The sequence below is a fragment of the Liolophura sinensis genome, chromosome 3 (assembly GCF_032854445.1).
Source record: "Liolophura sinensis isolate JHLJ2023 chromosome 3, CUHK_Ljap_v2, whole genome shotgun sequence".
Taxonomy (NCBI): Eukaryota; Metazoa; Mollusca; class Polyplacophora; order Chitonida; family Chitonidae; genus Liolophura; species Liolophura sinensis.
In genome coordinates, this window is record NC_088297.1 from 12,029,577 (window position 1) to 12,055,040 (window position 25,464).

The 25,464-nt window shown below is 38.3% G+C and overlaps 1 protein-coding gene across 2 annotated transcripts; it reads left to right on the forward strand.

Annotated features, from left to right (window-relative positions):
• The first annotated feature begins 6,979 nt into the window (after positions 1-6,979).
• LOC135464073 (14-3-3 protein zeta-like) lies at positions 6,980-23,738 on the forward strand. 2 transcript variants are annotated; one of them, XM_064741558.1, is made up of 6 exons: positions 6,980-7,116; positions 7,324-7,663; positions 18,157-18,280; positions 19,823-19,986; positions 21,120-21,215; positions 22,026-23,738. In XM_064741558.1, the coding sequence occupies exons 2-6, from the start codon at positions 7,331-7,333 to the stop codon at positions 22,083-22,085; spliced, it is 777 nt and encodes a 258-aa protein (XP_064597628.1). In that variant the 5' UTR covers positions 6,980-7,116; positions 7,324-7,330; the 3' UTR covers positions 22,086-23,738. The 2 variants fall into 2 exon arrangements, with proteins under 2 accessions (XP_064597628.1, XP_064597627.1); XM_064741557.1 differs by lacking the exon at positions 18,157-18,280 and adding an exon at positions 18,321-18,444.
• Positions 23,739-25,464: the final 1,726 nt, after the last annotated feature.

A 25,464-nucleotide genomic window follows, 5' to 3' on the forward strand; every position in this document is an offset into this window, starting at 1 on the left:
ATTTAACAGCGACCTGTTGCCAACTGGGCCCTCACTCAGGAACGACGCACGTTATTATTCTCGGCCGCTTGTCGTATGAAGACCCTTCTGACACTGGTTTCTCCAGTCTCCATCGAAACGTTTAAGTTTCAGTGTAGGACATGTACATTCTATGGATCCTATGTTTAGTCACTGCCAGTGTAATATAGAAAGCCATTTTGGTATCTATTCTCTATTTATACCTAAAACAATCGTGCATATGTACATGTATACGCCAAAAACATTATATCTCACATATACATACCGGTATACTGTGTGTGTAAAATCATTTTATACATATGTGCAGTTATTTTGTACATAAGTGAAAATATTTTGCACATATGTGGAAATCTTTTGTACATATGTGGAGATAAAATTTACTTTACGTACATTGTATATATAGAAATTTAACCCATCTATGTACAAATAACCGAAGCCGAATCTTTTAGACATACACTAATATGTGTATTATGTGCAAATTTTACATAAATTACACACAGAAGAATTGTATGGGCATGCATATTCACACACTTTTGCACACACAGGATCTATAATTAGAAAAATATACTACAGTTGTATCCCATTTTAGGCTTAGTGTCAGTTACATAACACATGTTTGACGACGACAATAAATCCGATAGGCTTTATAATGATGCATTATTCATTTCAGCCTCCAAAAACTATTGATTAAGGCGTATAAATCTGTGCGAGGGGAGCCTGACAAAGCCAGGTAACATGTATTGTGAAGCTGATTGCCTTTACGTAGCCAGGAAACACACGATGCAGGGTCATACCCGGCGTTATAGAGACAGGAATTATATATTTAGAGTTCCCACTCCCCCACACCCCACACACCTCTCATTGTCATGAGCCCTTGATGATAACAAAGTGGTAGACGACGCCGATGTGGCCATTTGTTGAGTCATGAACCAGATAAGAGCTTTTAAAAGCAAAGAAAACACTTTAAATACAGCATATGTCTGTTAAAAGAGCATTAAACACTGTCCAGGAAAATAGTTTGATTATATTTATTTTAATGTATTTTTTTTACCTCTAGAGCAAATTTTTTTTAAAACATCAGATTCTCCCGTGATCTGTATTTAGTGACTTAGAGAGTATCCGTGAGGCCACCTCGGTCTTTTTTTTTTTTTTTTCTTTTTTTTTAACTTGAATTTATTCGGTGAATGCGTTGACATATCTACATCAGTACACACTGAATGTTGACATCTAGAGGCGTATGTGTGCTAAATGGCAAAAGCGGATGTGACGTCATTGGTCCAATATATTGTCAGAAACGATCACCGTATATATATATAGGATTCAAAGTTTCAAATACATTTTACTGGGATGGGGAATTATCGAATTATCTTCATACACAGTATTTAATGTTACTTCTGAATATATACATCACGTTGTAGTCTTTTGGCTTCGTCATCGCCACGACATGACAATACATGTCCCCCCGCCCCACACACACACCACTACCACCACCACAAAATATTCTTGGGTAGGCTATTATAGTAGACTAGATACTTTAAAGAGGCAGAAATTACACCAACCTAAAACAGATTAAGGAAAAGAAGACTGGCAAGTTCCAGCCTCTTATTAGGCCTGTAAAATTCGCCGTAATAAATTTGCCTTAATATTTTTCCACATTGCATTCATATAAATATTGCAAGTATATACACAGAAAATTGCGCATGTAGTATGCTATGCAATATCAGTAAACGTATTATACAATACATGAATATAATTGAAAACAATATGATTATAAACAATGAAATATCGACCAACAATGTTTTGCTCGTGTTCAGTGTTCATGCTCGGACATAATTGTGTATACTTGGATAACTGTATACATCCAAAGCCGCTGGGTATAATCTATAATAACACATTGTAAACATTACAGTAAATCTAAACAAATTCTGCTATTTATATTGCTCATCATATATGCAGTCGTCGTGCATATATATATATATATATATATATATATATATATATATATATATATTATATATATATATATATATATATATATATATATATATATATATATATATATATATAGGCACACCGTACAGGCATTCGTACGCATTATGGGATAGTGTGTTGCATTGTTTCAAGCAGCTGCTCGTATCCCGCGTGCAGACCTTATATATCGGAACCGATTAGCTGGTCGAAATATTATGCAATACCAGTTAAATTACCTTGATTATTCGTCAGATATTGCTAATCAAATAGACATTGGATGCCTTGGCCATCTGCTCTTCATGGAAACATGCATATGCTATGTACTGTCCCTGATGTTCTTTTATCATTGGGAAAACCGGGTTTCCCCAACCGTATAATACTGGCCATTCTGGTATAAGTGAAATATTGTTGAGTTTACACGGTGTAAAAACACCAGTCATATAACAAAAAAATCATTGGAAATATATATGGATGAATGCTTCACAGATATATTTTCATAAGTCGCATTCGAACAACAAACCAAAATATTAAGACAACTTCAGTCAATTGGTTTTTAACGTGACAAAGCAATAAGCAACGCTCCTGGTCGTTCATACAGTGACTTTTGGTAAGACTTTATTTGAAGTCAGACATAGTAACGTTCCCATGCACTTTCTCAATGGGCATCTGGCACGACTTAGTGATTTTGAAGACAAACACACAGTTAAATAAACTAATTGCATAATGTATTAATGGACTTCTAACACAACTTAACGACTCGAACAAACAATTAAATAAACTTGCATAGGGCCTTGATGGACATCTGACATGACTTAATGACTTTGAGGGCAGACAAACAAATGAACTATCGTGTTTTAATTGACCTCAGACATGACTTCAAGACTTTGAACACAAACAATTAAATAAACTTGCATAGTGCACTAATGGACATCTGACATGACTTAATGACTTTGAAGGCAGAGAAACAAATGAACTTCTATCGTGTTTTAATTGACATCAGACATGACTTAATGACTTTGAACACAAACAATTAAATAAACTTGTACATTTCCTTAATGGACATCTGACATGACTTAATGACTTTGAAGGCAGAGAAACAAATGAACTTCTATCGTGTTTTAATTGACATCAGACATGACTTAATGACTTTGAACACAAACAATTAAATAAACTTGTACATTTCCTTAATGGACATCTGACATGACTTAATGACTTTGAAGGCAGAGAAACAAATGAACTTCTATCGTGTTTTAATTGACATCAGACATTACTTAATGACTTTGAACACAAACAATTAAATAAACTTGTACATTTCCTTAATGGACATCTGACATGACTTAATGACTTTGAAGGCAGAGAAACAAATGAACTTCTATCGTGTTTTAACTGACATCAGACATGACTTAATGACTTTGAACACAAACAATTAAATAAACTTGTATAGTGCCTTAATGGACATCTGACATGACTTAATGACTTTGAAGACAAACAAACAAATGAACTTAAAAACGTGTTTTATTGGACTTCAGGTATGACTTTATGAGGTTGAACTGTGGTGAACTTCCATCGAGACTTAATGGACTTCAGACATGACTGACTCTGAAGAAACGCAAACAAAAGAACTTCCAACGTGTCTCAATAGACCTCTGCTATGACTTATTCGGAAGACAGACAAACAAATGAACTTCCAACGTGTTTTACTGGACTTCAGGTATGACTTTATGAGGTTGAACTATGGTGAACTTCCATCGAAACTTAATGGACTTCAGACATGACTGACTCTGAAGAAACGCAAACAAAAGAACTTCCAACGTGTCTCAATAGACCTCTGCTATGACTTATTCGGAAGACAGACAAACAAATGAACATTTGTCGTGCCATGGCTGACTTCATCAGCATGAATTAAAATTGTCAATATTTTAAAATGTACACTGTAGAAAATTGTAGGCTTTTATAAAGAACTATATACATGTACATGTACTTTATGATGATATAGAAGTCAATGATATGTAGTTTATGACAACATTTCGAGTAATGCTCTCAAAAAATTGAAATATAGTGTCTACTGCGTGGAACCATTATTGAACAAAATAATAGTCTACACAATCAATATATATCTATATGTATGCGTGAGTTTTAAGTCGTACTTGTGGCGGGGCGAGTTCATGCCGCCAACGTAACTTACGCCACTGAAATATCATGCCGAAGACACCACACATGACACTCCACTCAGTCACAATACACTGACACCAGGCCAACCAGTCGTGTCTCTTTGCTCTAGCCTCTCAGCCCGTAATCACCAATCGAAGCAGCAACAAGAGCCATTTTTTATGCAGATATATTGTCATGGATGTCAAACGAGGCATCACACTGAACATTCGGGAATAAACTTGTGTGTAGAATGAGGACCTCGACAGAATTAGCTTGGTTTATTCCCAAATATATGGCTCTGTCTGGTTTTAGTTTTAAACTTAAATTGCTTTAAGTTTGTAAGTCGACATACAAGTAAAGTATTTTTGATCATGCACGGCGTGAACTCTAATCAAGAAAACATAGCGCATTTGTAACGATTCCGCCTACCCAATGACCCCCGTCGTCATATGGCCGAAAAATTAAGTACCCATAAGACATTAGTCTTTCATGCATGCATTCATTCATTCATTTATTTTGTATGATGTTTTATCAGCCGTACGTTCATACCCCGAATCTGTTTAGTTTATCATCTTCTTTCCATATCACATTTATCAAGTTAACATTTAATGAGTCTCAATTCTTATATTTATTTATTTATTTATTTATTTATTTGCTTGATTGGTGTTTTACGCCATACCCAATGATATTTCACTTATACGACGGCTGCCAGCATTATAGTGGGGGAAATCAGGTACAGTCCGGGTGAATCCCACAACCGTCCGGAGGTTGCTGTCGGATCTTCCTCGTGTATAGATGAAGAGGAAGCCAACAAGAACTGAACTTACAGTGATCGCATTGGTGAGAGGCTCCTTGGTCATTAGGACCCCTACGCTGCGCTAGCGCGCTAACCAACTGAGCCACGGAGCCCTCCTCGATTCTTATAAGACTCAATGTGGTCTTAATGAACACACGAAGCGCATGTTTGATTTTACGTCTTAATATGCAGTTTATAAGCTCTAAGACATGAAGGTATTTTTTTAAAAAAAAAAAAAAAAAAAAAAGCTTTTTAGTTTCCGTCTTATCTGGGCATAAAAATTGGCTTTAAATTACACTTTTCTGCAGTCGTGACGTCGGCGATTACAGGGTGCAAAACAACCGTGTTAGAGAAAAGTACCAAAAATGGGGGCGCTGGGTAGCCATTGGTGCCTAGATTTGACCTTTTTTTTTTGGGCAAATTTTGGTTACTGGTTGGTTTTAATTATATTTCCTCTCTTACAGATGAAAACCAAACTCCAAATTTAAATATATGTACCTTAAATTTGAAAAACGCATGTAACTTATTGATTTTGATGTTATCCAATTAAGGGAATCGTCTTGTCTTTGTGTCTACTGATCAGGGGCGTTAACTCGTGCATCATAGGGGATCGCCACCTGTGAAAATACCACCCTGTGCTAAATGTTTACTGCATTCTGCTATAATGTTTGCTTATGAACCACTGCTTGTGCAGCCTTCTCCAATACAGCACTACAGAATCGTTAGGAGTATACATACAATTTAAGACACATTGAAAACAAGGTTTTGCTCAGGCCTGTCAAAATAAAACACCAGTTGATGCTTTCTGTGAGAATTATAATTTACAAAACTTTACATAAATAGGTTGATTTATTCTTTTAGCTTAAAGGTACATTGTAACTGATTTAGAAAATGGCAAAAAATAGTATATATATAGCAAAACAGCTCCCTTTTTTATTCATTTTTTTCAACGAAATGAAGAGTTTGCGAAATTGGGAATCTATTTCTTTTTAAGCAGTCTTTTAGTTTTGAAAATATATTATAGTCATATATGAATATATATATATATATATATATATATATATATATATATATATATATATATATATATATATATATATATATATATATATATATATATTCATGTATGACAATATGAAATCAACATTTACACGCCATGTAAATAAGACAGAATGATACATGTGCATCAGCAGGGCTCTGTGTGGTATCCTTACTGTAGGCCCAATTAATACAGAACAAAAATGTGGCAAACCTCTCTTACACAAAGACATGGACGTTAAACCCCAATCGAACAAAACAACCACAAAGACGTGCAGAAATAATAATTAATCAGCTTGGAGTTCGAATCTAGTCACTATGCTTTGGGGTTGGACTTTTTTTTCTTTTTACGGAGAGGAGTGTTGTTATGTTTCATTGTTGTTGTTTAATGTTGTTTTTTTTTTTTTAACACATTTGGTACGGTAACAAACTTCAATACTCGACGATAACTCAGCAATCAGTATTACCGAGTATCTAAGCCCACAGGTATACTTGAATGGTAAGATTTCTAATGAATAAGCGTTGTTTAGTCCTCAGTCTGTAACTGGACCCTTGAGCACCTGAAGTGATACTCAGACATAGATTGTGGAAATAACTTCGGTGATTCTTAGCGTGATTATGGACTTCCTTGTTTGCAATAATGGATTTTCCAATCCGATACATTTTGTTGCCATGACGGTGTTGAGTAACACGGAAGTACGTGTAACGAGAGACGAGCTAGTAAGACACGCCCACTATGCTGCTTTTGTGATTTTCCAGACTTCATGCATACTCTGTTTTATATTAGCACTGCTTAATCATAATCAGACGACCCATTTCGGCCGCACATATAATTTTCGTGCTGCGTCCAACGATCAAGCGAAAAATTATAATTCAGTTTGTTTCGACTGGTGCGATAAGCGCAAGGCTTGCTGCCTTAGAACAGGAAAAACGTCTCCCCGACCATGAGCATGCCGCCTAGTGCCACCATGGCAACGGCGTGACGTAAATGTCTCCCGTGTCAATCTAAAGGGCATCCCCGCAGAAGGTTTCTGGAATAGCCATAGGTCTGAATTTACCGGGCTGGAGCACACAGGCAGCGACCAACTAGTACCGATAGAATTTTATTTGTTTCTCCCCTGTACATAGCCACAGTAAATAAGGTAATTATGGACGGATTTTATTGGTTTTATTTCTATGACTGAATTTGCTGATCCGTTTGTGTAATCACTGTGTTTGTCGGAGATTGTTAGGGCGCAGTAATAAATGATGTCACTAACCTGGTGACTGTACCCTAGCTTCCGCCATTTTGTGGAAGTGTTCAGTGCTCCCGTGCAGCTCGATATACCAGTTTAATTTTGCGTTTTTAGGTCCAAAATGGATGCTTCGGCCAAGGATACTAAGGCCTTGGAGGAAAAGAAGGCAGAATTGGTTCAGAAAGCTAAGCTGGCTGAACAAGCCGAACGGTACGATGACATGTCGACAGCGATGAAAGAGCTGACGGAGTTAGAGATTGAGCTGAACAACGAGGAGCGGAATCTGCTGTCAGTAGCGTACAAAAATGTGGTAGGGGCTCGCCGTTCATCGTGGAGAGTCATCTCCAGTATCGAGTCCAAGACGGCAGATTCAAGCGAAAAGAAACAGAAGATGGCAAGTGAATATCGGCAGAAGGTCGAAGGGGAACTGAAAGACATCTGCCAAGCTGTACTGGTAAGAGAATGGCAGGTGTAACCCCTCCCCAAACCGGCATGACTCTCCTTTTTTTTTTGTCCACATTCTTCTTCCAGTTCTTCATATCTAATCGTTAATGGTTGAAACAAACAGTTGTGCAGTGTATGTGTCAATCAGAGTGTGCAGTAAAGGTGTTAAGGCGATTTATTTTATCATGTCGCTGGATCTATCACGTTACTGCTTACAAAACGTGTGTAAGCCTGTAGGACGTTGGGTGCAAGTAGTCCACGGGTCAGCGTAGGCTGAGGCTAATAGGAAGTGATACCGCAGCCAAGGTCATTATCATAATATCTTACCTTACACACTTTCCTCTGGTCATTTTCTTGTGGTACTTTACTCTGTGTTGACAAAAGAGTTGCACAGATGTCGAATCATTTCACAATTGAAGCTTTTTAGGGATCTGATTTGGCCATGAACCTCGCCCTCTTGACACTTGGGTTACGATTGTCTGACTGCTCTGTTCATTTTTGTGCTTGCTCATCCTGTAATGTATCCACTGTACACTCATCTTCAGTTAATTTTAAACACAGGAAACTTATTTTTGAGATATAAATGCTAGTAATATGTGTGTGAAGTTCATTTAGTTGCTGTTGATCAGATAGCTTGCAGATGACATTTTATGGATTATGTAAGACGAGAAACAGGGGATAGCAGTCAAATTACTCAGCTTTTAGATGGAATTCGTTGATCTGTAAAAAACTTTTATCTCATGCTGGTGAAAAGTTTGTTTTAGCAGAAAACAGAGGGCAAAAGTTAATGAGATGAAGGTGAAGAGTAAATCAGATGTCACAAGTTTGAGTTGTTGCTTTTTGTCTTTCATTTGTATTCATAATTTATTTGAAAGTCATGAAATATTAATTTTCTGTGTTTGTGCAAAGTTCATTCTGTTACATCTCTACTCCGAATTTTTGTTTGTAAGGAAATGTGTGCCAAGGAAGTGTGCAGAAGTGGAAAATTGTTTCAGACAGCGTGCGGTTAATCAAGAGTTCAGCATTTAATATTTTGCTCAGGGGAGGTAATTCATTCAGTCTAGCTGTTGAAATCAGCACTATAGATTTATAGTAATAAATGTAATACTGCTGTATGGTTAATGGCTTTCTTCACTGTTGTGAATAGCTAATACTGTGATACTGGTCATATAATGCAATTAATATGATTTTACACCTAAACATGTAAAACTTGATTCAAACAAAAACGTTATTCAAGGCTGATTCAGACAAGCAGAATTCAAGAGACAAGCTTTAGTTTGAGTCTGTCAAACTGGTACATGTACATGATTTGACAAAATGTGCTAATGTTTCCTCTTAAAACTGGACAGGGGTTGATTGGACAGTTGACCACAGGCATTTCCAGGGATGAAGCCACGGTCTAATGTATTCTTATTAACGCACAGTCTTCAGTATTACAATTAGATAACAATAAGTTGAGCTTAAGCGGTGTGACTTGAAATGTCAGCTGTAGAATTCATTTGGGAACATGGGAGAGGGATCTTCTTTCTAGCCCTATTTGTGTTCTAATATCTTCATTACTCGTATAGAGATAAACGGCATATGCAAATATCTGCAGATGATAGTAAGAACAATTTCTCCAAATTTGCATTTGTGGGCAGGTTTAATAGGTCATGAACAGAGCTTAAATTGTTTTAATCATTTGTGAGTTGTTATGTCTAACACCTGTGAAGTGAAGCAACTGGATTGTGTGAGGCAATAAGTTATAATGTATTTGTCTACAGGGTGTGGGATAGTCTGCACTCCTGTGCAGTGAAACCCGGTGGTGCTATTTAGTGTCTCTTCTAGGTGAGAAAGTCAAGCCTAAAGCCTTCATTAAAGTGAATTGAACTACTTGTGAAAATGGCACTGGTTCAAGTAGGAGCTTAGCCGAAGAGTTCAGCTTGCAGTCCTACTATTGAACTAAAAACGTTTCCATACGTTTGTTAGTTTACAAAGAGTTCTTTTAAATCAGTGGATTTTGGATGGCCAATTTTTTGAATGGAACTATTTTTTAGTGCATTATTGGGTCACATGTTTTACAAAGCTGTGTGATAAAACAATGCATTCACACTTATGCCAATGGGTACCCATGCGCGGTCTGAATATCCTCTGAGCAAATTATACACGGTTTGACAATCTTTTTTGATGAGCAAATTACAAAATTGATTGCTGGGTAATACCTCCACTTCCTGTTGGTTTTCCAGTTTAACATTATATTTATGATGCTGCAAAAAGGTTTTTACAGTATTTGATGCTCCATTTTGGCTGTGTACATGTAAGTAACAAAGGGCAGTGGCTGTGCATGTACATGCTGCAGAGCTCCGACAACAGTGTTCATTAAGCTATGTGAAAATCAATACAGATGTCGAACTGATAATGGTGGGACTTGAGATGCTTGCACCAGGGCCTGCAGCCACCTATATGTCACAGAGGGCGGTTTGATGCTTCAAAATGGCAGGTGGCTCTTTGCCCATGACTTCCATGATGTGTCACCAAGGAGTCACTCTGTGGTCATCTTCCGTCCAGTCTGATGCTCCAATTACAATCAGACATTGGATTCTTTCGTTCAAGACTGGTTTGTTCCTTGGTGAGGGATTCATTTTACTCAATTCCTGTTGTTTCTGCCAACTGTTCAGCGTAAATTGTCTTCCATCAATACACATTTTACCAAACACATCTAACTATTCTTTCCAATTAAAACTTGATTAAGCGTCTGTTTATTGTTGCATTGCAATAGGTATGAAAATATTTTAAGGCAACTAATTAAAGGTTTTGTTTCTATTGTACTAAATGAGCAAGCTGTTCTGATGTCTGCATGGGTTTGCATCAGTCTTTTAAAGACCACAACAAAGATAAACATCAAATAGTAAGAGGATTTTCATGTTGTATGAACACTTGCCACGGTGCATATGCTGACCCTGAAGGCTGCAGTAAGTTAGTGTGGGATACCTCTTACATTTATCGTGGGTTTTATGTTTAGAGAGGAATTGGTGATATGAATTGGAATTGGTCCCATCCATTTCTGTAGGCTATTGGTAGGTGAGAGCTTCTGTTGTGATGGGTTATGAAAATCCTTCAGAAGCAAGCCTAGACACATAACATGGTATTGACAGGTAGCTGGAAGTAAGTGGGCCTTTGGAAGTAATCAATGGCAGTCAGATTTGATGCTAAGGACGCTGTGGTGGAAATCGCTGCCTTAGGCTATGGATAATGTAAGTGGAGATGGGGACGCTTTGTGGTAATATTACACGTGAATATAGTAACTCCCATTTAACAGCTGAATGTTTGGAGGAAATATATGTGCCATTGATTTTCACCCACCGGGATTGCCAGTTCACATTCATAAGATGTAACATTGAATTGATCCCAAGGTGCTAGACTGTTCCAGTTGGTTAGGAGGGAAAAAAATATATTCCTGTGTTTAAAGTAGTCGATGTGCAGGTTGGAATCAACTTGTCCTAATCCAGGATGAAAAGTTCCAGTTGATCTTTATAGCCATGTATTAAATGGGCAGAATTAAGACATCGTTAAAATACGTGTAATACAGTTTAGTTCAGGTCATTGATGTATTTGAATACAGGCCATTCAGGAAAAATTGTGTCAAGAAACATGATGGGGGGAAAAAATGGATAGATGTTGGCCTTGTGAACCATCAAAGATCAGAAGAACGTGTAGAGCAGTGCAGAGAAAGGGAGAGACTGTTAAGGGAGTGTAGGGTTTACTAGAGCATGTTAAGTTTCTTGGAACTTCCTGGTTAAAAAAATGTAAAAAGTACCTGTTGTACTGGTGTGTTATAGAAGCAAAACCTCACTAAAACAAAGCGGAATCTGATAGTAAATATGAACCTGCTAGTGAGTTTAACCAAATGGATGCCCATGAGAGGTTATCCATCTGGTGAACCTTCCCGTCCCGGTTAAAAATAGTGTACAAATAGAGTTCATCTTGCCCTAAACCTGTAGCAGTGGTCCCATGTTCTCTCCCTCTCTGCAATGAGAACATCTTAAGCTCACATGGGTGAAATTTGAGCATAAATTTGCCCATTTTTGTTATTGTAATGCATTTTGTTTTAATGGTTTAGAATATTGGAGGTTTTGTTTTAATGGTGTGGAATATTGGAGTTTATGTTTATTTTTTTTCCCGGAGGTTTGGTGTGGTTTCATAATATAGGATTGCATTCTAACATCTAGGAACAAATTATTGTACACTTGTCAGTAATGGTCATTTGCCTTCATGATGCCCCCTATCCATTGCTGTGGTCCCGGATATGGTATGAAAAGGTTATTCGAGAAGCTAAGCTTGCCAGCATGTAGTCCTATCATAGGTCAGATCGTACATGTATGCTTGTCACAAATGTATGTTCAGTAGTCATTCAGGTGATCAAATGTCTGGTGTGAAACATTCTTGTATGTGAAAGGTAATGTAATAGTTGTGCAGTATTCATTTCTTAGAAGTTCCGAATCCTGTGATTTCCCATGCATGTAATTATTCCGCTGCTTCATTTCAGATAAGATTTTTGCCCTTGCGTGACCTTTTGACTGAAGGTCATAAAACAGTATCATGACAAATGACACTATTCAGCGATGTTATTAATGTTGATATGCGCTGAAGCAGGACGACATTCTTACTTGATGAACTCAGTTAAGTGTGGCCATTAGAATGTCTTCACCATAGGAGTGTACATAAGTATGACACTCATCATACCTGTAGGATTGTATCATGTATGATTTCAAGCATACTTCTTTTGCATACTTGGAAGGTGATGAGAGGTTGACATTTTCGGGCATGATGTAAATCACTGTTCAGACCATAGGGGTAGCCAGCTACCCATCCACGAGTGAAATAGAGAACTGGTGCTATTTGGACACCCTGTTTTCAGCAATTTTAACTTTTTAAGAGATAGGAGAAAATGAAATCTGGACACCCTCCTTTAACAAAAGAGCAACAAAAAGAGCTGTTTGGACAACCTCTTCCACATTTCTGGCTAACCTCCTGATTCATACATACAGCCCTTCTAAATCCTGTTAATGACTAGGAAGGAGTATAGTTCACGCCCTAGTTTTGTGCATCTGGGAAATTTCAAAATGGAGATTCCCCTTCAAGGTTAGTCTGAAACTACAACATTTATGCAGTAGTGTTGGATGCAACTTAGATTTGGTGGTCCTGATTCTCAAGAAATTTTTTTTGTTTGATTCTTAAACTTTAGTCAAGCTATTGATTTTAGGCATTAGTATGTCTTTCATAGGACACAACCAAAGTTCATTTTCCTGTGCTGACCTACATACATGTATGTAAAGGTGATACATTGGGCTGTTTTGTGTGCTAGAATTCTGCTTAACAAGTACATACATTACAAAAACCAGTAATTTAATCCATTCTAAGAGTTCTCGCTTCTGCTATGTATTTCCTTTCAATTTTGTCTTTTCTGTTATTTCCGTAATTTTTCTCGGACCAAGTCACACTTGCCAGTTGTATTGCCGAAAACTCAAGTCAGTGCAGTGTCAAATTGTCAAAATTGCTTTGCCAATGAAGCAGCGGTAATGTGTAAGGATAAATTTGACTATTTCTGTATGTTTTTTCCACGTCCTTCAGGATTGTATTACTCAGGCTTGTTTAACATGAATGTACTACATGTTAAACAACATGTAGTACAGTTTCTCCTTATAGCTCCATAATGTTGTGCTCAAGCCTGCTCAGTTCGGGATGTTAAACTGGCTGGTTGTGTGAGGATCTCCCTCTGAATCAGCTGCACCTTGTGTCAACCAGGAAATGAAATCCTCACCCTGTCATGTGTCCCTGGGCTAACACACTTGAATGAGGCAGATTTGACCCCATTTCTCTGGCTGTAGTGTCGACTTCAGCTATAAATGTGAAATGACCCATCCCCCACCAGACTAACCTGTTTGCCTTGATGCTTGTAAGGCTGTCAAAGTTCGGTAATTCTGGACATTTTATTGCTATATTATCAAATTTTTATTTTAATACTTTGCTTTATGTAAGGTGATACAATGTTTTAGCCATCCAAGAATTAGACAATTCTTTTCTTGTGTTATGTCCTGAAAACTCTTTGTGCTTGGCATAGACCGGCAGACCCCCAGGTAAAACTCTAAAAGTGGCAGGGTGCAAAGGGACATTGCTCAAAAAAAATGGGGGAGTGGAAATTTCCAGTGCCTATCTATTAATGTGTCTGACACAAAAGTGGCAAGGTGCTCATTTTAGGGATGGGGGCATATGGGTGCAGCACCTTCCAAAAAAAATGTCTAGCCATGGATATGGCTCGTATGACTGAAAGCATACGTATTGGAATTATGAACCTATCAGTGGCTTCGTTTGTTGTCCGCTTCAAAATTATCTGTTGATAGCTCATTTATAAAGACTGGAACGTATTCTACAACGTAGCTGTAAAGAAGATGCTTAAGAAAGCGACTTCTGCAGCTCTATCACAACACATTAGAACTACATGGAAGACCCAGTTTTCCCCTGTGTTGAAGAATGTGGCACCACATGTATCACAACACTGTAAATGTTGCCATTTTATTGTTGGTAGGTGTCCCAGAGGTCACTTCATTGGGACTGGAATGAAAGGGACAAAGTGAGAATCTTGATTCCGTTGTTCACCTTTCTTGATGTGAAGACAGGGCTGGGCTGAGATATTCAGGTGTAGACATTTACCCACTATATTAGAGTGAGTGTGTCATTCCATGCTCGCCTGTGGTAGAATTGATCATCCTGGCTTTCCTTGTGAGGTCGTGAATGAAACTGTGTCTGAACACTAACTGCAAGCCTGTGACACCAGGGTTCATTGCAAGTGCAGCTTGAATTACACACTGCCCTTAATTAGTGAGTGTAATCCTGAATGTTAGCTCTAATGTATTCCCTCACACCTGCCATCCTGTTCAGGCCCATGCTCTCAGCTGAAGTGGTGTTGATGATGACTAATGCATGTCTTGCTAATCTGTGCTTCGAGGATAATGATCTAGTGGTCTGATTGATAGTGGACATGTTTGTGGACATGTAAAACGTGTAGGCGTTGTTATTCATGTTCAGAACCAGACTCTCTTGGGCTTTGAAATGCCTGTTTCCTTTGATGATATTGATGCAATGTGCATCATTGATTCCATGCTTAACAAATTAAGTGCTAAACAGTAAGGTAGGTGTGCGTTCTCGACCTCTGGTTCAAACTCTGCATTTACAGTCAGTATCTCCAAATCTTCTTCAGCATTTTCAAAATCACAAGTTCATGTATCATCCGCCAAATGCAGTGTCATTTCTTGCATTGATTAATGCGCAGTAAGACATTGGTAATGTTAATTTATTGGCCTAAATTGGTGCTAAAACTGGCCAGCCTTTCTTTTTTTACATGAAAACTAAAGGCTTGAAAAGATTTCAAGCAGAGGACTTTATATAGTGGTGTTAAATGGGCTTACATTTAAATGGTTCATTAGTTACAAAATCTCCTACAAAATGTGAAGAGCCATACACATGTACATGTGTTAATCTACCCTGGTCTTCAGACAGCTCTTTGTGAATTGTATGGAATACTATTCTTTAGAGTGAGTGGCTCTGTGTTAAACATCATGCACATGTAGGTCTGTGTCAGTGAAAGAGCAAGTGATAGAATTTTTTATAGCCTTATTGTGGGCAGTTGTAGAGAATTTTTGCATAGAATGAAATATATTCTTTGGACTTGAAGTTGTTTGGGAAGGATCCTCAGGTTGTGCATAGCCTTGGCTGGGATATGGTTAGAGTCTAATTATTCAGGTGAATGTAGGTATGGCTGTGTGTAAAGAGCTATGTTTGTGTAAATTCAGATTGAAGGGATGACTCAGTGTTCATTTGAATGACAAGTTTAGTAGATTTTTTTATGAAGCTTTATTAAACATGCTGACTGAATTTTCTCAACAGGAAAACAAGAGCTGAACAAAATGATTTCCTCTAATATGTTTTCACATTGCTGTGATCCTGTTTTAAAAATAGAAAAACAATAGTGTTGTTCAGTTCCGTTCAGCTTAGCACCACATACATGTATCCGTTTGCAGCTGTGACTAATCTTTCCTTACAAGGGAGATAATTATGGTGCTATTTGCCTTTATCAAAGAAAATGATATTGAACAAATCTGGTTCAGAATATTATTTCAAATGACAAACTATTGAACTGAAACTATTGGGGCTGTATTTTTAAGAATTTTGCACCATCGGACAAAGGACACAAAGACTGTTGAAAGCCATATTTTAAAGGGGCACTCCTAATGAATAAGACATATTGTATAAATACAATATGTCAAATTTTGTTTTTGGGTGTGAAGGTCATTCATTTGTATTTGATTTTCACTGCGGTCTAGATGCTGTGCTAAAAGAAGTTGAACTGTTGTGCATTTCAACTATATTTTGTTTTAAATTCCCACTTGAACAAGGATAAAAAGGCCGTTTATTTAGACACGTCTATCTCTAATGTAAGCCCTGTGGGTGCTGGGAAAAGTCTGCTTAGTGGTGTAGCTGAAAGGTCAAGACAGACTGACAAAGTTACTATGACCACATCTGGCTCTTTACAGAGTACTGTGCGTGTAAAATGGGTTACAGTTTTGTCATAACGAGGTCAATGTGTACGAAGATCTGAAGACTGTCATTTTATTAAATTTACAGCTCACTGATTTTGTCAAAGACTCTAGGTGCAGATGTACTGAAAGTGCCATGATGATGAATAGATAGGCCCTATGTAGGGTTTGGTGCTGGATACTGATCGTCTTCAAAATTTTTACAGTTTTGAAATGTTCCTGTTAAGGTTGTTGCCTTGTATTGCGATTGTTGGACTTCTGATTTCTGCAGAGTTAGGCTTGTCTCTGAAAGTTAAATGTCACATGATATAATAATACTGTTCAATAAGTAACTGTGTCTGACGCATGCACATACAGGTAAGCCTTTCTGACTGGTCACTATCTACTTGCATCCCACCATAAAAAACAAATAGATAGCAAGAACCAGCACAAAAGTGGAAACTGTGTCTTAGTCATGTGCTCTTGCGTTTAGCTTCACGTAGTCTAGAGGTACATTGTCTGATGAATGCGTTGTGCGGAAACACCATCAAGAATGTGGTATTCATAATTTTTCACAACACGTGCACACGTACATGTAAAATTTACACTTTCTGTTGATTGGTAACACCTCAACAACTGTTACAAGAAAAGAAGCAGATTTGAGAGGTTTAGGAGTTCAGGTATGGTGTGAATGGCAGAATTGGATGAAGTATTAAGGGATATGGAATGCATACGAATGAGCCAGTGACAAGCTTGCACGGTGTAGTGTACTCTCTCTACGCACTGCACAGCCTAGCCCCAACTGATAGTATGAAATAAGTTGTGAATAAAGCGGGTATGGGGTTGGGTTACGGCTCTCCTTGTGACTCATGGCTTGCCTATTTATAGCCTTAGCTCACACTGGCCTTACTGGAGAGAGGGAGGGAGGGCATGCCTTCTTGCTTGCTTGGTTGCAGGACGGGCTGCTCATGTACTGTAGTGTACTGATATACTGCCTGGGGCCAGTGCAGATACTGATAGACTTGGCAACATTTTGGGGTGGGTGGCTGCCTCACTGGCTCTTAGAGTGTAGACATATGGCCTGTTGCTGAAAACAGACCAGGAGGTTTAACCAGTTTGAGTCATTAGACTATGACAGTGCAGCCCAATGACCTGACCTTCCTATCCTGTAGTCATTAAACATGGCTGCCAGGTATTGGTTTTTTTAGGGGGCATCTACAAGTAGAAGACATGTAGCAAAGAATTTAGCCCATAATGCTGTTGGTATGATAATGTATTGTGTGAACTGGTGATTTTATGGATGAGTGACAGTCTGTAAAGGATACATTACACTGTACAATATGTATGTAGCTCCGTCTGAAGATTCGTGCCTGATTATCCCCCTAGGGTAACATTCGGAACTGTATGTACAGCCATGATAGTTTGTCTTCACGACTTTCCAGTGTATTATGATGGGTCAGTAACAAAGGAAATCAATTTTTGTCTTGCAATTCCACGAATGAGTGACCCTAAGGTGCCCTACAAGAACCTGTCCCTCCACCCTCTGCCCACACTATTCTCTCTTATGCTTACTGTAGAAGACCCTCATTGTCCATGTGACTATAGAATTTTATCCCCTAATTATTGGTGTTACATTTTATTCTCATCTTCAATACGTATTTCAATACTTTCAGATTACATACATTTAGGAAACATTCTATTTTCAATTCCAGATTATTGCAGTTGTAAAGAATGATTTTTTTTTATGTGATATGTCAACAGTCATGCATCAATACACTTGTCACTTCTGTTGTTTGCAGGTGATTTGATGCAAAGACTCTTAGCAGAACATACAATGTGTCCAACAATGCTGTAATGTCTTAGAAATGATTACTGTTAACAAAGTTTTAAATGTACTTTATGGATGACATACAGAATATATTTGTTCTAACTTCGTTGCCCTTTTTCTCAGCGTCTTTTAGACCAGTTCTTACTTCCTAAAGCCTCTTCTATAGAAAGTAAAGTCTTCTACCTGAAGATGAAAGGGGACTATCACAGGTATTTAGCAGAGGTGGCTGGCGGAGCCCAGAAACATGGTAAAAATGCCTGCATTTGTCTTGTTTTTCTTCCCCACAGAAACTGCTCGCCAACTTATTAATTCCAAAAGCTACTAATGTAGAAAGCAGGGTGTTCTACTTGAAGATGAAGGGTGACTATTACAGGTATTTAGCAGAGGTGACAAGCGGTGGAAAAAAACAGGGTAAATGTATTCCCTTTTCATACTTATTACTATAAATTTGGTAGTTATTCTGTTGACAAGCCATGGCCCCTGGCACAAAAACTTTAGTTACAGATCAGGAGCCTGTTTCACAAAAGCTATGTAAAATGTTATGCACATGTATCTGTCATAATGAAGCAACACCATGGTAGTCCTGTGCATATGATGTTACGTAGCATTTATGAAATGCTCCAAGGGATTTGTACAAACACCTCTGTAGTTAAGCACTTCAGCCAATGAAACAAACCTATTAGAAAACAGAATAAGATGACACCTTGTCTTCTAAGCTCATTCTTTGATTTACCTTTGGGTATGTGCTTGATACAGGTGTTTGGCTTTTACATGTAGAGTAATTTGCCGAGGTGTTCGTCTTTTGCCATTGTTGCACTTGTCCTTCATAGAAGTATTTTACTGTGATGTGTGCTTTCAGTTTTGCTGTTGCTGTTTATTTACACGTGTCACAAAGCAAAAGAGTAGATTAGATGCTGTGATCTACACGATTCACTTTTAAGTAGCACAAATCTTTCTTGAGGGCAGAGTGCGGAACTATGCTGTATCAAACCATTGTGATTTTGACATAATGATTAACGTTGAAGAACCTTCAGATATTTGCAAAAAAATATCAGTTTTGTCTACATATAGCGGCTTTCAACTGAATTGTGTAGACATTTACTGTAAAGTAGTAACTATAAAGAGGTGTTGTTTCCCTTCTGACTTCCTTTGCTTACTGGCTGCACTTAATTGCTCAGTGGATCAACCCAATTGATAGTAATTTTGTCCTAAAATGCAGAATGGCTTACTCAACCTGAAATTGTTGTATTTGTGGTAGACTGTTTTGCCAAACATGCTAAGCAAAAATAAGTAGTTCTTTTGATTCTTTATTCAAGTTTAAATGCAGTTCCTTTTAGTTATGCTTCATAGATCTTTGTCTTGAGGCAGTAAAATGTAATCTAACAGATCTACTTAAAGAGACAGTGCTGTCAAAACCTAGCCACAATAGTTAGATATGACCAGAAATGTTTGGTATTAAAACTGTCAAATTAGCTCTTTGATTATAAACAGATATATGAATAAAGCACAAACTGTTTTAGTCATTTTGTGTCTTGAGCCAGTGTTATGTAGTTTGAAAATGTATCCTTACGCTATTATCTTCATATGTAGAGTTTAAGGTACAGGTATACATATCTGTTAATATTCACAGTGGTGATAAAAAGAAAAGTGTTTTTTTTTTGCATTCTCTCAATTCTAGGAAAACAGCGGGACTCCTGACGGTACTAGAGGCCTTATAGGAAGAAATGCCCATGGGTGCTGCTGAGTTTTGGCAGAGTATTTACATCACCTTTACATTTTCTGTTTGCAGAGGTTGTTGAAAATTCACAAGCAGCATATGAGGATGCTTATAATATCGCCAAAGTGGAAATGGCTCCCACACATCCCATACGGCTGGGCCTGGCTCTTAACTTCTCTGTATTCTATTATGAAATTCTCAATTCACCTGATAAAGCTTGTCATCTAGCAAAACAGGTAGGTGGATTCCCAGTAAATTGTATTGGTAGATCTGTAATCCTCTGGTCTTAGGAATCAAACCACATTAATCTTCTGCACCACACAGTGATGTGAGGAAAGGCTTATGAAATGTACATGATTCAAAGACAATATCAAATTCAACAAATACAACATTCAAATTCCATTGTTAACGCATACTGGATGTCTCAGTGAGTACTTTGATTGTAGCCGTGATTAACAGCAGGCAGAGGCTGAGAAAGCAGAGAATTTAAATATGAGACATCTTGGCAGTGCATGTTTTCTCAAAGTTCATGTTTTTAAACATTACACATAGTTGACACCACTGTGAGCCATCCATCACAACTGCAAACATCATTTGATTAGAAATGTTGTTTGGTATCATTTTTTGAAACCGATGGTTGTAAGAAATAGTTAACACCTACAATGGGTTGGATCATACACGTAAAGTTTTAGGTTTTTTTCTTTGGGTTTAACAAACTGGCAAAGAAACTAGTCTAAGTTTGGAGTTGTTCAGGAGTTACGTCCCTTTGAGTAATATTTTTAAGTGCTTAGTTTGAAGTTGAACATTTGTAAGTACTGCGTCAAAGGTAATGTGAGAAGTTTTTCAACAGTCTTTAAAGGTCTTGTTACTTAAACCTTGTCCTCAGACAGATAAGGGACATGAATATTCAGTTGCACAACTTCCAAGACCATCAATTTTCTCTTTGAACTAAACAAAAAAGCAGCAGAGACTTCAGTGAAAATATGGGGACTGTATGAACATAAATGATCTAGAGAACCTTACAGGGTAAAAGGAGCCTGCACAACCAGCCGATGAAAGTAGAGCTCAATCAGGTTTCTGTAGACTGTAGATTAGGGCAAGTTTCTGTTTTTATGTGCCAAGAATTATTGCCCTCGTACATAAAGCCAGAGGTCTTTTGTACTTTCAGCTGATGTATTGACATTTTCGAGGATTTGTCTTGCAGATTCCAATATTGAAATGAAGGGGTTACAAGAACGCAATATTGATGAAAAATTAACTGATAGACCTGATGCCTTGTTTATGTTGGATATTACGACAAATTCCCTTCATCTTCGGTGAAATGTATACTGCTGTTAATTGTGTGTAATGTAGCTTTTGTTTTTCACAGGCATTTGATGACGCAATCGCAGAACTAGACCAATTAAGTGATGAATCATACAAAGATAGCACGCTGATCATGCAGCTTCTCAGAGACAACCTCACGGTAAGTTGACTCCAACAGTTGAATCGTTTTGTCATTAAAAATTACACTTCTGGTTTCCTTCTTTGATGGTGTGCATGTTACAGTATGACTGGGTGGAACTTTGTGGTGTTCCAGTGAGACTCCGCCACAAATGTCCACCTTGGGTCTGACCAGCTATAAGGAGACCCTGTCATGATTGAAATAATGACATTAAACCTGAGCAAACTTTTCCTGTGTTCATTGAAGGTTTGTTATAAGAACACAGTGGTGTAGCAAATGATTTCTAGGATCAAAACATGATTTAGATAAGTCTTTGTGTATCTTCACATGTTATAACTATTATGGTACTTAGTAAGGATTTCCATGACTTATTGCACATACTTTGTGTGGATTCAATACCAGCCTTGAAAAGAGAATTTATAGTTTTTCATCTGTTTGTAAGGACTTTGGTTACAGTGGGGTTGTCAGCAGTGCTTGTAAGGCCATCTACGCAATCTTGCATTCTATGAAATCCACCTGGCATGCAAGTGTGTGCACTTTAGGAAAAATTGGTCCGTTTACAGCTGGTACTGATATTTCCTCCACCTCGTAAAACTAATCAGTCCCTCTCATAGTAAGTGATAAATTCTTGAGTATGGCATCAGTCCTCAGTCAAATAGGTCAATAAACATGTGGTTTGTGTGTTTCTGTCCTCAGTCAAATAGGTCAATAAACATGTGATTTGTGTGTTTCTGTCCTCAGTCAAATAGGTCAATAAACATGCGGTTTGTGTGTTTCTGTCCTCAGTCAAATAGGTCAATAAACATGTGGTTTGTGTGTTTCTGTTCTCAGCTCTGGACCTCGGATAATCCGGGTGATGATGATTCGGAACAGCAAGCCGACAACAACTGAGGAGAGAAGCGTGTTTGAGCAGTAACCAACACCCAGATAAAAAAAACAGCCAGCTTGTCATCTGGTCATCATATTTACTATGTACACTAACCAACATCTTGGTAAAACACACACACCGTAACAGGATTGAACTCTGGGAGGGGAACTACTTAAGTGTCAGGTGAGAAACCTGCGACCTGTTCAGCGTACGTCATCATTCTCATCAGTTGCTCTCCTCCTGGACTCTGGGTGGACAGATGTTAACCTCTTTCGTGCTGACTTTTGAATTTTTCTCTGCCTGCTGGGCTGATGGCTTTGTAAAAAGTTTTAGAATTCTTCCCGGAGACGCTGGGAGAGCAGAATGTTTAAATATGAACGAATTTGTGACTTGCACTTGATGGAACCCAGGCGGGACAGAGACGTATGGGCGTGGCAAACATCAGATACCTGTTTTTAGATTCATTGCTGTTTAAAAAAAAAAAATGACGTAACTGACAATAAGGAATGGACATAGTGCGCTTTTTTTTTCTTTTTTTTTTTTTTATCATTTATCACTCATGTGGTAGAATCGTATATCAAATGGCTGAAGAAAGAACTTTTTTGTGAACATGTCCTAACAGTGTCCAGTGCTTATTCTATGTTACATGTTATAAGTTTTCTTTTTGTATCAGCATCTTAATAGTAAGGTATGTGCTTGGGCTCTGAATATATAAATATATGTACATTTATAGACCTCCATCTGTTCTGTAGTAGCTTAGTCTAGTGACAGTCAACATTCGGATTATAGTACCACGTCTGTTATCTGTTTGCCTAGTGAAAAAGAGAGAAAAATAAGTACTTGCCTCGGCAGAAAGTAAAGTAACCTGTTTATCTACTCTCGTCTGATTGCATATTGTGGAAATTAAAGGAAAACACTACATACAATAAAAGAACTTGGTAATTTAGTGGAAGGTTGGGGTCTGTGGGCTATCCATTTCTTTATTCGTCGTAATATCTGTACTAAATGACTTGTAGACATGGTATGAAATCACTCCCATTGGTCACCCGTATGTTTGTCTGTTTGCCTGTCGTGTTTGAATATATGCCCGGATTTCCCCCGCTGTGGCTTTGTTCATTTACTGTGTACCAGATAGTTCTTAAAAAAAAAAATAAGCTAAATCTTAGATGTTTCATTAGTCAGATGGCGTAGCAGTAGCTGTTATTGCTGCATGGTGAACGTGGCAACCGTTTATGATGGATAGATATTAATGAGAATAATAACAATTGTGGCTTTTTGTATAATCTTCGTCAGTGGCACCAAGACGCGTTGTTCCGTGCTTTTTGGCAGTGTGTTTTTCGTTTTCATGTATACAACCACTATAACTACATCTATTATGATTTTACCCAAATATGGCAAGCCTTTTCGCTGCTCAGCGGTCTGACAGATATATTTAGTGTCACTCATTTTTGCCAAGCAGTGATTGTGGATGAAAAATATAGCAGAGAGCCGTCAGTGTTTGTGGTTCCGCTGCTCAACTTGCCTGCCTCATAAGGCCTGCTGCAGTGGCTCATCAGCAACTGCAGTCGTCTAGAGCTTGCTGATGAAAATGGTTTTTAGACATCCAGTTAAGTGCAGTAACTTATTATGCCCTTTGATTACTTTCACACAGAGAAAAATAAAGTTTCTTTCCTCAATTCATTGTTTGGGCGTACCCTCATCTGCTAATTTGAAACGTGTGGAAACCAAAAGCATGCAGTTGGTTATTAACTGTACCGTAGTCTTGAAGAATTCCACATGAAAATACACAATTGCGAAGCATTCCATAGTTCATGGACAGCTTGTGAAACGGAAAACACTCCATGCATTTTCCAGGGGCTCGTCCACGTCTGTGTAGCGTTGCTAATCCTTAGTATTTGTAGTAAGTTCTGTTAAGTGATGACTTCAGCTGAGTTTTAAAGAAGACTTCCAGGAATCTCTTTGATAGAGCAAGTGTGACGAGTTTGTCAGATATGGAGACAAGGATGAATATCTGCCACTGTGGCCTAAATCGGATCCAAGCTGTCAAGTGTTTCTCGGCCTTTGACAATGAATTTGCATTGACATTGAATCCAGGGTTGTGGAAAATCATTTACTCTGGTGATAATATTAGCGTTCAGTATGTTTCCTGGGTGTACCTCGTTGTGACAGACAGCTAACCAAGTGATCGAAAAAGAAACAACTTAGCCAGATCGACGAAGTAGGTAAACTAAGAATTTCGCCCTTTTGATCAAAATTAGGAAACACACCTGGAGTAACCTAAGCCTACTCAGCGCTCGGTAAGCTTACGTCATCTCACGAGGTTCCATAGTGACGGACCAATGACGTAAAATTTTTAGCATGTACTGTGTCTCGGGTGCCTCCTTGTGACGTCGGCCTACATGAAGGTGATGTACTACTGAAAGGATTTCAAGCTTTCACCGGAGGTGCATCAAGCCCTACATGTTATGGTATTCTACCCAGTTACCCTTGTGGAAGCTCAGATTTTGGGATAGTCATTTTCTTCATGGAGAATTTAATTAATCCGAATTTACCTGCCAGATTGGTTGTTCACGTATATCATTGAAGGTGGGCCAAAAATGACAACCACTGGCGAAGAACATCAGAATCGTTGAGTTAACTTGGAAATTGCTACGTGTTTTCAGCCCACTTCCTTATGCTTTGCAGTGCAGGGGACACAACTCTGGGCGATAGTTCGTTTTGAGCATTTGACGTTGGTTGGTACTTCCAAACAGACGAAATATATACTGGAAACATGAGTGTGGTTTTCCTCATGTTATCTGCGGGTTTCCTATGCAAGAAAACTTTGTTTTAATCCTTGTTATGGGAATAGTGCTGAACCAAATGTATGCATCGGACAAGCCGTGCTGAAGAATTTGCATGCATGTGATGGTTAAGGCCTCCAGCCAGTCAGTCCTTGGGTTGATAGTAACACTCCAGCGAGATAGATTCTTCAAGTACGGACAAACGCGTTTACCTGGTGACCATTTCATTATAAGTGTACCCGTTAAATACGTGAAGCTCTTCAAAGATCACTTGCCTTTCGCCAGTATGATGTAAGGCTTCATAAAAATGGGGGGTGGGGGGATCAGATACCTACGAAAGACTGCTTTCAGTTGGTTTCCTCCGCTTACGAGACTGACAGCAGCATGGGACATTGCAACAGTGAAGAGGACCTATTTCTGAGCTTTCGTATTCATCTGATTGCCAAACACCATGCTCAAGAATTCTTTACTTAATAGATGGCGATTCTTATGAGTGGATGAGACCACGGTAAATCACCGACTTCTGTGTCGACTTCACCGACGTGCACATGTGACAAGCAAATATGCACGCCCTATTAGTAGAAAACAAGTGCTATTATAGGACGTATGACTGCGTAAA